This window comes from Mchenga conophoros, linkage group LG17 (assembly GCF_057382185.1).
Source record: "Mchenga conophoros isolate Kocher_MC1m ecotype Shallow Benthic linkage group LG17, M_conophoros_male_GT1.1, whole genome shotgun sequence".
Taxonomy (NCBI): Eukaryota; Metazoa; Chordata; class Actinopteri; order Cichliformes; family Cichlidae; genus Mchenga; species Mchenga conophoros.
In genome coordinates, this window is record NC_140542.1 from 5,751,526 (window position 1) to 5,765,762 (window position 14,237).

A 14,237-nucleotide genomic window follows, 5' to 3' on the forward strand; every position below is an offset into this window, starting at 1 on the left:
ACACAGCACCTATATTTAGATTTAGGCTATAAAGTCTCTGGCCTGCAGCCTGGGTTTCACAAAGTTCAGTCTGAAATGGATTCAGCCAATATGAAAGCATTTGTTTTGCAAAAATCAAGATTGCACTGCATGACTTGTGAAAATATTTTAGTTGCAAATGTGACAAAGGTGATTTTTGCTCTTTAGGTTTTTTTTAAATATGATGTATCAGACTAACTAGGAGTTAGAACAGAACACACGCATATACATAACTTTCTGTAATGTGAAATTTTCATGCCTTTTACTGAAACGTTTCAAACCGTCGATAGAACCAGATTATGGAGTTGTTTTTTCCCCTCCTTTAAAATTTTTTTTCCTTTCACTATTGTTTTTGTCAAAACACATTATGAAATATACAAGAGCCACAGCTTAGTTCCTCAAAGCTGTGTCCATCAGAATTTCCTTTAAAGGTCACATGAACTGAAATGTGGTCATTCTTTAATTGTAATCATTTCCTGGTAAAGGCTCGCAGTACGTCATGTCAGTTTCTGCTAGTGTATCAGTTCCAATGAAAAAAATGAAACTGATGCAATGCCACAAACAAACTCCAACAATTAACATCACCCACATGGTTCGTGTACAAAACGCTTGCGGTAACAGTTTGCAAATTATATAAAAAAGGAATATTATTAACACTTATGTGGCTGTCCACGGTTTATTTAAAAAAGAAAATACCTCAGAGAGATGAGCTATCAATATCTACAAAATCTGACATAAATATATAACATATAGTGTACATAAATCACATAACACCTGTCAGATTGGTCTCCTCAGGCCCACAAAAGTTGTTTTTGTTTTTTTAAAATAAAAATTTCAGGAAAAAAAAGATCCGTGTGCATGTAAAGACACCATCCTTCATCCTTCTTTAGCTGAGCTGCAGAAAACAAACAAAAAACATAAAGATGACCTCATCCACACAGAACCACTTCAGCATCTACATGTTCACACATTTGACATGTGAACACACACCATGTTTGGCAGTTTCAACGATGGCCTATTGTGGCTGAAGGCAAAGAAAATAAAAATAGCTGAAAAGACTGAAAATTGTCCAGAATCATATTATGCATTCCTCGGGTCAGGATTCAGCCGGTGATGGCTGGCTGGGTGCCCCGTTGCGGGTGCGGAGCTGAGATTGGGCAATGTCAGCCAGTGCACTCTGGATCTTCTCCAGGAGCATATCGCCGCGGTAAACCACCTCTTCTAGCCGAGCTGCTGCCTCATGGTTCTCCTCCTCCAGCTGCCGCAGACTGGCCGCCTGATGAGAGGTCACAGTCAGTCAGATTTAATGAAAACAGCTTTGGTGTTTTTATTTTCCCTTTTGTGGAGCGTCAAATAACTGATAACAACTGAGTGAAGGTTTCCTTTAATTGTGTATAACTTGGGAGCATCAGATCTCACAATAACTGACTGAATAATAAAATAATTCCCACCTGGTACACCCAATATCCCCACACAACGCAGGTGGTGTGTGTGAGCAACTTTTAAATAGTTGATGAGAACCACTTTGTACAAGTTTTGTTTCACGGTTCAAAAGCTGCCATCAGACTGTGACGAGATTCCATGCATGATTCGCAATGTGTGCAGAAAGTCTCCTGAGACGTGGTCTTACAGCTGATCATTTCTAACAGCTTTGTATGACAGATGTCTTTTTACTTTATATCTAAAACCAGTTGCGTGTATTGTCGGCCCTCAGAGAGCTACAGGGAAACTAGAACTTCTGGGCTGTGCAAGTCTCATTCACAAAATTCCACTGACATCTGACAGCACTAATATCTAAAAAAAATGCTGCCCTGTGGTCCGCATGAAGATAGAAGTATCCTTGCACAAAGAACCAACACCACTGATTATACAATATTGCTCGGCTGTTTTTCAGAAAGACTGACGACTACTGCTCCGACTTATAAAAAGCTAGAAATGACATGAGCTGCCTGTAAGGATGGCTTACTTTCTTATAACATTACCTAGAGATAAATATCATACTTGTTTGAGAACGAGCAGCACCTACTCGGCTCAGAAAAGGCATTTGGAGCTTGTAATGACATTAAGCATGATTGGTCCATGCAGATTAAAAGCAATGAAAGTTTGTTTTTTGTTTCTTAAATACCTAATTTTCCAGCAATATATACAATTATTAGTCACGTCATCAGCAAAAATGTGCATACTGCCAAGATCCATGAATCTTTTAGAGAAATCATTTAACAACAATGCTGGTGATTTTCCTTTGGCTCAGACTAAAACTTCCTCTATGCAGGGAAACTCCCCCCTTCCCTGTGTACTCAGAGTCTAAGTTTCCCAAACATTACCAATTTGGCAGTTTTAACTGGTTTAAGTGAGCTTTACCATTTACTTAATGGATGTTCCTCAAAATAATCTCGTTATCGGAACACTCCAGCCGTGGTGTTTATCGTTCCTCTCTTGAGTGAAGGCCATAAAATATTAAAAGAGATGTTTTTGCTTTTTTGTCTACTGATAAAAGTCTCTGGAAACAGATCAAAAAGTTAGCAAGTTTTCCAAGTACCACTAATGTCATTCAAAGATATTTGTGTTACAAATGCTCACTGGCAGTACTGTGTATTGCACTCAAATATGCTTGCTGGGAAACATCCTATTCTCAATTTTCTGTTCTTTAATCTATTCTAGTCTAATCTAATAGCAGAAAGCAGTGCACAGGAAAGTGACACTTGATGCCATGTATCTTTCTATTTACGGGAGAGAGATCAACACAAGAATGACTGTTGTTGTCTTTAACATATTTCACTATAGACTATAAACAGTTTGCTTACACACAAAACACACTTCCCTCCTCTACTTGAATTAGTTTTTTTTTTTTTATGTCCGGGAAAATAGAATTAATACATTGAAATACATATATACACATGTGAAATAGTCGGTGATACTTATGAATGTGCTGACCTGCAGAGCTGCTGTGGACTCCTCACTGGGCAGCGAGTCTATGAGTACATCCACATCTTTGGCTGTTCGGGCTATAAGGGCTGCAAACAGCTGGGCATACTCTAAACAGAGATCACGAAAAACAAAACACAGGTGAATGATCCTGCATATCATTAAAATAATAATAATATATATATATATATATATATATATATATATATATATATATAAGGGCTGGGCGATATATCGAGTTTTTTTAAAATATCGATATATTTTCATACGAGATATAAGATGTGACAATATCGTTTATATCGATATAGCCTATGTTATGTTATAATTATACTTGTGGGGCCGCAGGTTTGCCTCTCTTTCGTCCACTTTTGTCTCTACGCAACGTTACTCGGCCTCGCCTCTCCTTCACTGAACACAACTCCCCCTCCCCCATAGCTTCACCTGCAGGCAATGACAAGATGAAAGCGGAAAATCTCCGTTAGCGAGTTACCGCGGATCGTCCCGTGCGTGGGGCTGGACGGCGTCAACGTGTTAGCGAGCTAACCGCGCTAACGAGCTAACCGCGCTAACGACATGCAGCCCGGAGGAGCTGCACGGCCTAAAATCCTTTCATTTTCTCAAAACTCGACAGTGCGCCTTATGTATGAATTCTGGTTGTGCTTACTGACCGCGAACCGATTTTATGTGGTACACAGCGCTCATCAATCTGTCCAAAAATGTTTTAATATGACTTTGCTAAGCTACGGAGCTGCACTGCTTGATGGATTGTCGGAGGATTACGGCTACCGGGGAGGAGCCTCGCGGAGTGATACGTACTGTGCTTCAACGTAATATTACCGTACTGTGTGTGTATAAGGACCACAAATGGCACCTGTTCAGAGACGTGGTGCAGCTGTGAAATCTGTCTCTTTGTTATTATGCTCAGCGTCTATTAGTTTACATTTTGACTGCACAATTGTGAGCTTTTTGTTATGCACAAAAACAACATTGTTTTCTTTTATTTATGGACCATGATTATTTAATAAATGCTGATAATTTATTTTTAAGTAATTTCTTCATGTACATCTACGCTGTATGTAAATAAAAGTGCCCGTGTGACATCTGGGACACAGTGTGACTAAGAACTCTCTTTTTGTTCTTAACTTATGGCTTTAAAAAAAAAAAAAAAAAAAAAAAAAAAAAAAAAAAATCGAGATATATATCTTATATCGCCATCCAGCTAAAAAATATCGAGATATGAATTTTGGGTCATATCGCCCAGCCCTAATTTTTATTTATTTATTTATATATATATATATATATATATATATATATATATATATATATATATAATAACAGAACACAAACACACACTCTACGTGCTGTTGAACCACAGAAAGTACCCCCTCCCCCCCCTTTTTTATAAGAGAAAAATCATTATGTACCATAATATTCAGAGTGAAAAGATAAAATGTCACTAAATATTGAGTAAAATGTAAAGTGGTGAAACTAAATCATTTGAGTTGTAGAGAGACACTCATCATGAATGATATGTAGGTGTAGTGATGGAGACCCGGTGTTGTATGATCAGGGGGGAGTACTGTACAAAGCACCAATGTGGACATTTTCATTCCTGTTTCAGACAAATTTTTTCAAGCTAACAAGCTGTTCCACATTATGTAAGCCAGTCTGTACTGCATTTATGTCAGTTTGCATAAGATTTTGTCCGTGTAGCCTAGGGCTGCCATGATTAGTCGACTAGTCATGATTACGTCGACTATCAAAATCGTCGACAACTAATTTAATAGTCGCGCGTCGTTTGAAGCTTTGTAAGATCCCAAAAGACGCGGGAATAAGTAGTAGCATTTAAGAGTGTAATAACAGACTGAAACAGAAGATGGCAGCACTGCATGTACAAGGATGCCAGCTGCCGTTAAACCCCGAAGAAGAAGAAGTAGTGTCCGGTATTGTAGCCGAGTCCAAATTCAGGAACTGCATCCTACTGTGCCCCCATTTGTAGGCCGATTACGTTACAGTGATACGACGAAGACTGTCCGAATTCGAAGACTCCGACAAATGCGGCCGACAAATGCGCCCTTCATTTCCCCAGATTTGAAGGATGGGTCAGGTGTATACTTCGTGGCCCAACCTATCCCAGAATTCATAGCTGTTGCTCAGCTTCCAACAATGGCAACAGCTAGTTAGTGTTAATATTACTCTTATTATTTTTTCTGGGTCACAAAATAAACGTTTAACATATTTTCAGGCGAGACTGTAACTGTATCAACCTCAAATATCTGCTCAGTTTATCAAGACACCACATATTTTTAAAAGCGCTCCAACGTTTTCAGAGACGTCTGTTACCCACCAGCTCGATAGCTAGCCAGGGTTCAAGGCTCACTAGAGCCGGTGAGAACACCGGACTCCCAGCAAATCGTTTTCAAATCCACCGCCGTCTTTCGCTACTCAGGTTAAACACGATATACAAGTCACTTAGAGAACTTAAAAATTTTATTGTTTGGCTTTTTTCAGTGTTTTATTTGTTCCTGAGTAAATCGGTTTGGCTGCAATTAAAGTTATAGTTTTTACAAAGCTGAATAAACGTCAAGAAGATAACTGATTATCAGAAGTGTGAGATGCTCGAGAATATACTCCGGTGTCCTGTTATATTTTAGATAGCAAGGAGCAGACGGCTGAGTTTATTAAACTTCACCAAAACAATCTGCAAATTTCATTAAAATGTAATAAACTATCATCTTGTCTTTATTTTTAGTTAGCACATACCTTACACATTTAAAGCTGTAAGCTAATGATAGTTATATGAGAGCAGATGCATGCTGGTGCAATAAGCTGTAAGGTTTACGTCCAAAGGATGCATGATCTGATTAGTCAACTAATCGCAAAAATAATCGGTGACTAGTCGACTATCAAAATAATCGTTTGTGGCAGCCCTAGTGTAGCCTGATGAATCTGGGTATGCAACCTCTACAGACATGCTTGTGTGCAGTGCACCAAGAGATCAACAGCACATGTAGCACTGGCTGACAGTGATAATACTGGAAACTAATTTGCTGACGAGTTCACTTTAACAGGAAAGGGAGTAACAGAGGAGTTCACCACAAAGAGGAAACAGTGGCAAAAAATAATCAACAATTAAAAAAAGCAGCATGAGAAACACAGACAGTGGATACGTAGACAATTTTCAATACCGTGTTTCATTTCACTGCAAAGAAGTTATTTTTATATTATGACATATCTTTTCTGTATCAGGGTCGAAGTTGAAGGAGAAACTGAACAAATGCAAACAAGTCTAGCTCACAGACTGTTCCGCATAATTGTTATACTGCCCTCTGGTGACAGCACACAGCTATAACATGTACCAACACACAGCTATATACTGGGCTGGAAATCACCAGAGACCCTTTGATACCACATTTTTACAATATATTACTGTCATTTTCAACATTATATGATATGTTAAATATTGCAATAACATATACTACAATTTATGTCCTAAAAGTTGAACTTTATCAGTATCTGTTTTATCCAATGAGATAAAGTAATCTCACTGCAAAATGAGATTGTCAAGCATCCCCCATCACTGTTATTAAAACCTGCCACAAATGTTACTATAAAATAAGAGTCATTCTGACTGATATCAGTCTGAGGTTCAATAGGTCAAGTTGGCAATTACATGCAATCTGTTTCTGATTGCATGGGCAACAAACACATGTTGTCCATAGGGAAGTTGCACAGTGACCTCTGGTGGAGAAGCTATGCAACGTCATTGATGAGTGTTTCTCTCATCTCCTCTTGAATTTTTATTTTTTTATATTTAGTAGCTTTTAAAAAGCAGATATCAATAGAGAGACAAATAACTAATATCAACTGATATAAAAACTATGGTTAAAATTAATGTCATAGTAAAAAAAACACACAAACCTTCTGTTGGGTTTGCTGGCTGATCCTTGTTGATAGCTGTCTGGATGTTACTGAAAGATGCAGGAGGTGCACACTGTTGCAGGACGCCGATAGCATTACAAAACTGATCCGCAAGCTGGACACACAAAACAAAACCAGTAATAGGTTACGCTGTCGTTTAAACAAGACAATAGCTGCTGATGAGAACATAAACTTCAGGCAAAAGAAATTTAAAGAGGTTTCTTTTACCAGTTTTATCAAGGTATGTTTTTTTTTTTTTTTTAATTATAAAATATAGGTATTTAGTTTACCAGTGTCAACCATAAGGAGGCCAGAATCCAATTTTACCCACTGTGAAAATGTGAAGGCGTGCTTAAGTTTTGGACTTTTAAATGTATTTTCATAAGTTTTACAGCTTCTCCTGAAGATAAAACGTCCCCCAAATAATTAAATGAGAGAAAGTTCATTTTTTAAACCATCTACTATAGAAATCTATGCTTTTTACAATGGGGTCACATTACAAAATATATTATTACAGGACAGTCTACACAACAAGCCAAAAGAACGTTTTCTGTTATTTTTGCACATTTATTTCCTACAATTTAAGCCCAACGAGTCACACTGACAAATTTTTCTTTATTGTGCAGAAAAACTAAGAAGGACTGTTAAAACCAACATCTTTTTCTTATATTACAATGTCTCAGGGATTAAATGTATAGTTAAAGTTCTGACTGAGAGTGACAGAAAGGGGAGTGTCACTGATCGGCCCAAAGTGTGTTGTATGTAGGCCACCTAGTAAAAGGATGTTTTGACATCCCTGGTCTAGAACCACCCTTAAATTATTATTATTATTATTATTTTGTTTGTTTGTTTGTTTTGGAAAATGGCAAATAGTTGCAGCGGGAGTTGAAAATAGTTGAAACGGGAGAAAATACGTGGAAATACAGTATGTAAGGCAAAAACAGATTTTGCAGTATTCTAGCAAGCTGGTACAACATGAAGGATCAAAATCTGACCTACTTTTCTCCATTCGTAATTCCTATAAGTTCAACATCTGTTCAAGACCACTGAAAAAAAATAAGCAAATTTGGTCCCTTGCAAGCCAAATATAAAGAAATTACCTTTGCACAGTATTGTAGTAACACTGTTTTCTTTCCAAATATATTTATTTTGTATCATTTTATTCAATGAAGCTACTCAAAACGACGTTTTAACACTGTAACACTGTAACACTTCATTGTTTAAAATAACTTAGCTGGTTTGGTCGTTTAGTAACACAGGCCTTTAGCTATAATTGCTATAATGGTTAGCTACCCCGTGTTGTTGACACGTTACTAAACTATTAGGGCCACTGGTTTGCGTTAGCTACCAACTCTAAACAACATAACGATGCATTTTATATTTTTAACACCTCCTTCTACCAAAGAATGTTTAAAATATTCAACATTTGCCTTACCGAATTGACTGCGTCTTGAAGTTGTGTTAGCCGGTCCGCCATATTGTCTGTTTCTGACGTAACTGTCGCGAGAACATAAAACATCTCGCGGTATATTCGGTATTTTGGGAACCTTGGTTGTCATAGGTTGGGTTACTTACTTTTATCATCTCACAACTGGGTTCACAGCAAACTTGAAACGCGTTAAAATCGATATTTTCATATCAGCAGAGATTATCTTCTATTTTAACGAGGAACGGATCTTTATTAGAGCCTGTTTGTGGGTGCTTTATGAGGACTAATGTTAGCCTTTAGCTAATATTAGCTGCCAAACATCAACAGGAAGTAGCAGCGGGGTTAACGCAATTCCAATGTCTTGTACTGTGGCTTCCCCAGGTATGATCATTTTTGTTTCTTTAATTCATTATCTAAATTGAATGGCAACACTGATTTGTTATACGCACCCGTTTATAATGCGAGCATGTAAGTGGATTTGCATGAAAGCTTAACTCTGATTAGTAAGTTGGCTAATAAGTGAGCCGAGCTTGTGTATGTATGTATGTGTTGTTAAAATATGTTTTACGTTGTCAGCTAACTGAATTTGGAAAACTGAGATACTAATCCCCTTCACGTTTTATATAGCTGAGACGAATATGCTTCCAAAGTAATCATGTAAAGTGAATCTGACACCTAAAACACGTAAGGCTTGCTCCTAATAAGCGAATTAGCTGACACGGCAGCTGTAATGACGGGAAGGTCGAGGAGGAGAAAGCCTAGATTCAATGTCAATGAATGATTTTTAGCTGGTATTTCGAAGTCAGAGCTGACGCTTCAGTTGAGGTTACTTCTTGCTTTACAGATATTTTTAAAATTGTATAATACCAATATCGCGGTGTTGTTGTTTGAACAAATAAAACAGAACTAGATCAAGCATTTCTGATTTAAGTCGTGTTTAAAAAAATATTAAAGTGATCATCATATAAAAAAAGACTACTTTTATAGAAAATGACTGATGTAACCTATTGCTGCTGTTAAGCAGCAATACAGGGAGTGCAGAATTATTAGGCAAATGAGTATTTTGTCCACATCATCCTCTTCATGCATGTTGTCTTACTCCAAGCTGTATAGGCTCGAAAGCCTACTACCAATTAAGCATATTAGGTGATGTGCATCTCTGTAATGAGAAGGGGTGTGGTCTAATGACATCAACACCCTATATCAGGTGTGCATAATTAATAGGCAACGTCCTTTCCTTTGGCAAAACGGGTCAAAAGAAGGACTTGACAGGCTCAGAAAAGTCAAAAATAGTGAGATATCTTGCAGAGGGATGCAGCAGTCTCAAAATTGCAAAGCTTCTGAAGCGTGATCATCGAACAATCAAGCGTTTCATTCAAAATAGTCAACAGGGTCGCAAGAAGCGTGTGGAAAAACCAAGGCGCCAAATAACTGCCCATGAACTGAGAAAAGTCAAGCGTGCAGCTGCCAAGATGCCACTTGCCACCAGTTTGGCCATATTTCAGAGCTGCAACATCACTGGAGTGCCCAAAAGCACAAGGTGTGCAATACTCAGAGACATGGCCAAGGTAAGAAAGGCTGAAAGACGACCACCACTGAACAAGACACACAAGCTGAAACGTCAAGACTGGGCCAAGAAATATCTCAAGACTGGTTTTTCTAAGGTTTTATGGACTGATGAAATGAGAGTGAGTCTTGATGGGCCAGATGGATGGGCCCGTGGCTGGATTGGTAAAGGGCAGAGAGCTCCAGTCCGACTCAGACGCCAGCAAGGTGGAGGTGGAATACTGGTTTGGGCTGGTATCATCAAAGATGAGCTTGTGGGGCCTTTTTGGGTTGAGGATGGAGTCAAGCTCAACTCCCAGTCCTACTGCCAGTTTCTGGAAGACACCCTCTTCAAGCAGTGGTACAGGAAGAAGTCTGCATCCTTCAAGAAAAACATAATTTTCATGCAGGACAATGCTCCATCACACGCGTCCAAGTACTCCACAGCGTGGCTGGCAAGAAAGGGTATAAAAGAAGAAAAACTAATGACATGGCCTCCTTGTTCACCTGATCTGAACCCCATTGAGAACCTGTGGTCCATCATCAAATGTGAGATTTACAAGGAGGGAAAACAGTACACCTCTCTGAACAGTGTCTGGGAGGCTGTGGTTGCTGCTGCACGCAATGTTGATGGTGAACAGATCAAAACACTGACAGGATCCATGGATGGCAGGCTTTTGAGTGTCCTTGCAAAGAAAGGTGGCTATATTGGTCGCTGATTTGTTTTTGTTTTGTTTTTGAATGTCAGAAATGTATATTTGTGAATGTGGAGATGTTATATTGGTTTCACTGGTAAAAATAAATAATTGAAATGGGTATATATTTGCTTTTTGTTAAGTTGCCTAATAATTATGCACAGTAATAGTCACCTGCACACACAGATATCCCCCTAAAATAGCTAAAACTAAAAACAAACTAAAAACTACTTCCAAAAACATTCAGCTTTGATATTAATGAGTTTTTTGGGTTCATTGAGAACATGGTTATTGTTCTATAATAAAATTATTCCTCAAAAATACAACTTGCCTAATAATTCTGCACTCCCTGTAGCTTGCAAAAAGCTACTGCATCATGGTATATACATAGGTTTTTATAGGACTGTTCAGAGTTCCCAGAAAACTTTCACTTGACCGCAGCTGCTGTATCTACAGATTATAGACCAAAGTTTTTCCCCATTGTCTAACTAAGATACAAAGTCAGCCTACCTTTAAATAAAGAAGCTATTTTAATAAGATATAATTCAATAGTGTCATTCATCACTATAATGAATAGCTTGCTAATGGATAATTGCTTTAACCAAATGTAATACTTAAGGGAAGAAAAGAAGGATTGACAAGGTGGATGACTACTATGTTTGCAAGCAACCGTGTCCTAGCTCCTCTTAAGAATCACTTGTATTTCCTCAGGCATGAACTGTACCTTAGAGAAGGTCCTGGCAGATGCCAAATCATTAGTGGAAAGGCTTCGCAACCATGACAACGCTGCTGAGATGTTAATCGAACAGACGACACATCTCAACAAGCGAGTAGAGGCCATGAAACAGGTAGGGTGTCACATGAACTTGGGGAAATGTGAGGCCTAAAGCATTTGATGTAGAATCCGTGAAGTTTCATTTGAAAAGCTGGAATAACATTTTTTTAAAAAGTATTTCTAATTGTTATGATCTATCATTTTATATTTCAGACTGAAGGTTTTTGTGCTTGTTCTTTTTATTGATAGTACCAGGAAGAGATAGACGCCCTGAATGAGGTTGCACGTCATCGGCCTCGTTCCAGTCTAGTCCTGGGAATCCAGCAGGAAAACCGGCAAATTAGGGAGCTCCAGCAGGAAAACAAAGGTAGGCAGTTTCCTTCAATGTCAACTCTCAGTCAGTGCATTTTTAGTTTCGCTTTGATTTGCGGAATATAAAGCTAGAATTTGATCCTTCCTGCAAATCAAACTTGTGTTCATACTTCATGTAGAGCTGCGTACATCATTGGAAGAACACCAGTCTGCCTTAGAGCTCATCATGACCAAATACAGGGAGCAGGTGTTCAGACTTCTCATGGCCAGTAAGAGAGACGACCCCGCCATCGTTACCCAGCTGAAGGAGCAGCATACTACGGTCAGTGTCTGGTGCAAGTACTTTTAATGTATTATTCTGCAATTTTTTACTTTTCTTGTGCATTAAAAAAAAATCATTGCAGGAAATGCAAGCACACATAGACAAGATCAACGAAATGGCCTCCGTGATGAGGAAAGCCATAGAGGTGGATGAGGAGCGAATATGTGAAGATGAGGAGAGGATTAAACAGCTAGAGGTAAAAGCCGAGCAGCATTACTTCAGTTGTTCCAAAGCTTTGAGACCAGGGGAAGGTACAAAAAATCCACAGAAGTTACAAATCCACCCAAAAAAATGTCTGTTCATGTGACACAGAGGATCACAAGTGTCAAAGAAATTGACACTTGACACAAATGCCAATAAAAGTCATCAGTAGAAACTTAAATGATCAAGCCTCTGAGGGGTGGAATCAAAACTGGATCACAAGTCATAGTTAAAAAATGTTCATGTGCTCTGTTATTTATTCATTTATTTATTTAAACAGTATATTTAGTGTGAGTTTGGAGTTTAAAAATGAACTAAAGCTTCATGTTGAGTTGAGATGTCAAAGCAGATCTTAACAGGGCATTTAAATTAAAAATGAGCCTTTTTATTTACATTTCCTCCTAGCTTTGTTTTTGTCCCTTTGACCTACTTTGTTATTTAGACATCCTGCCTCTCTATTTTCAAGGTTCTTTATTTGTCACATGCATAGTTATACAAGTATAACACACAGTGAAATGTAGCCTGACACGCTCCTCGACATGTGCAAAAAAAATTGGGGGGGGGGGGGTTTAACCTATTTTAGTTTAACCTATTTTCAATAGGTTAGATAGATAGATAGATATATATAGATATATATATATATCTATATATATCCATCCATCCTCTACTACTTGAAATTATCCATAAATCCCATAAAAGTTAGATTTATGTTACTATTTAGCTAACTAGCATTGCTATGTGCTTTTAGCTTTTGACAGTAAGAACCATTTGTAGTGTTTCCACATGTTAACCACCAGATGTCAACAGTGAGCTTTTAAACTCTTAAAACATCATAAACCCATATTTTATTCACAGTAGTGGAAAAAGTAGCATTTTAAGAAAAACAGTAGCTCATTTTGAACTTAATACTAGCAATAAAAAAATAAAAAAAGTTGGGATGGGGTCAACAAAAAGCTGGAAAAATGGAGGAACATTTTAGGTTAACTGGCATAAAGATTAATACTCAACATGATTGGGTATAAAAAGGCCTTTTAAAGAGGCAGAGTTTCTCAGAAGTAAAGATGTGCTGAGGTTCATCAATCTGCAAAAAATAAAAGGCATCTGCAACTTGTGGAACAATTTCAGAATAACATTTGTCAACATATAATTCTGAAGACTTTGAATATCTAATTATCTGCAGCTTAATATCTTCAAAAGATTCTGAGAATCTGGAGAGATCTCTGTGCTCAATAAAATTTGGGTTTATGGGATTTGCAAATCATTCTGTTTTTGTTTGCATTAAACACAGCACTAAGCACAGCAGATCTCTGTGTATTTCAGTTGGAGAACAATGGACTCCGAGAGCTGCTGGGAATCAGTCGGGAAGCTTTTCTGGTTCTGAAGAGAGACGACCAATCAGACAGCACGTCGCTGTCGCCACTGCTCACCAGTGCCGACGTGAGCTTACGAAAAAGTTAGAGCCCAGGGCAGCCCACCAAACCCGCCCACCTACTGCTGCCACTGTAGGGTACAGAGTCTACAGCCTGTTACCACGTGACCACTTCAGATGATGAGTCTCCTGGTGCATTTAGAACATCGCTGCTCCAGACCTGCATCCCTGTCTGATGATTCGGGCAACAAGCAGCGAGCCAACCACCTCCCTTTATTCTTTTTCTTGTTTCTTGGTACTGCTGTAACGTTTTGTTCATTTTGGCAGCATGCACAAGCCCGCAGTGCCTGCAACATTTTAAGGTGTAAATGAGTAAATGAAGGGCTTGAGTTCAAATAAATCTATAAGCAAGAAAATTTGTCTGTAGAGTTTGTGTCACCTTCCAAATGTCACACGTTTCTTGTTCTGTTTTGGTTGCTCCTGCAGATACACAACTTCTCACTTTCACTACTCGTGTCAGTAAAAGTGGTTTCTATTCCCACCAATATTGTCACTGGCGGGAATAGAAACCATATCCACAGAGGATCTGCTCCAAAGGGTGAGGTGCATCTGCTGCTAGCTGTGGAATAGAAAATTTCAACACTGTCAAACCACAGTGTAGTTATACTCCACTGAAAGGCTTGTAAACAAGTGCTTCATTCTTTCACTGTTGCACATTTATATCA

At 38.4% G+C, this 14,237-nt stretch overlaps 2 protein-coding genes across 2 annotated transcripts; one reads left to right on the forward strand and one right to left on the reverse strand.

The window, feature by feature from the left end:
• Positions 1 to 665: 665 nt before the first annotated feature.
• Positions 666 to 8,427, reverse strand: med21 (mediator complex subunit 21). Its single transcript, XM_085251168.1, has 4 exons — positions 8,300 to 8,427; positions 6,865 to 6,979; positions 2,953 to 3,053; positions 666 to 1,294 (listed from the first exon to the last, which is right to left on the reverse strand). The coding sequence occupies exons 1-4, from the start codon at positions 8,381 to 8,383 to the stop codon at positions 1,115 to 1,117; spliced, it is 480 nt and encodes a 159-aa protein (XP_085107294.1). The 5' UTR covers positions 8,384 to 8,427; the 3' UTR covers positions 666 to 1,114.
• On the forward strand, positions 8,409 to 13,928 carry fgfr1op2 (FGFR1 oncogene partner 2). The gene is made up of 6 exons (XM_085251167.1): positions 8,409 to 8,674; positions 11,245 to 11,381; positions 11,558 to 11,675; positions 11,800 to 11,942; positions 12,025 to 12,138; positions 13,464 to 13,928. The coding sequence occupies exons 1-6, from the start codon at positions 8,650 to 8,652 to the stop codon at positions 13,599 to 13,601; spliced, it is 675 nt and encodes a 224-aa protein (XP_085107293.1). The 5' UTR covers positions 8,409 to 8,649; the 3' UTR covers positions 13,602 to 13,928.
• The last annotated feature ends 309 nt before the right edge of the window (positions 13,929 to 14,237 follow it).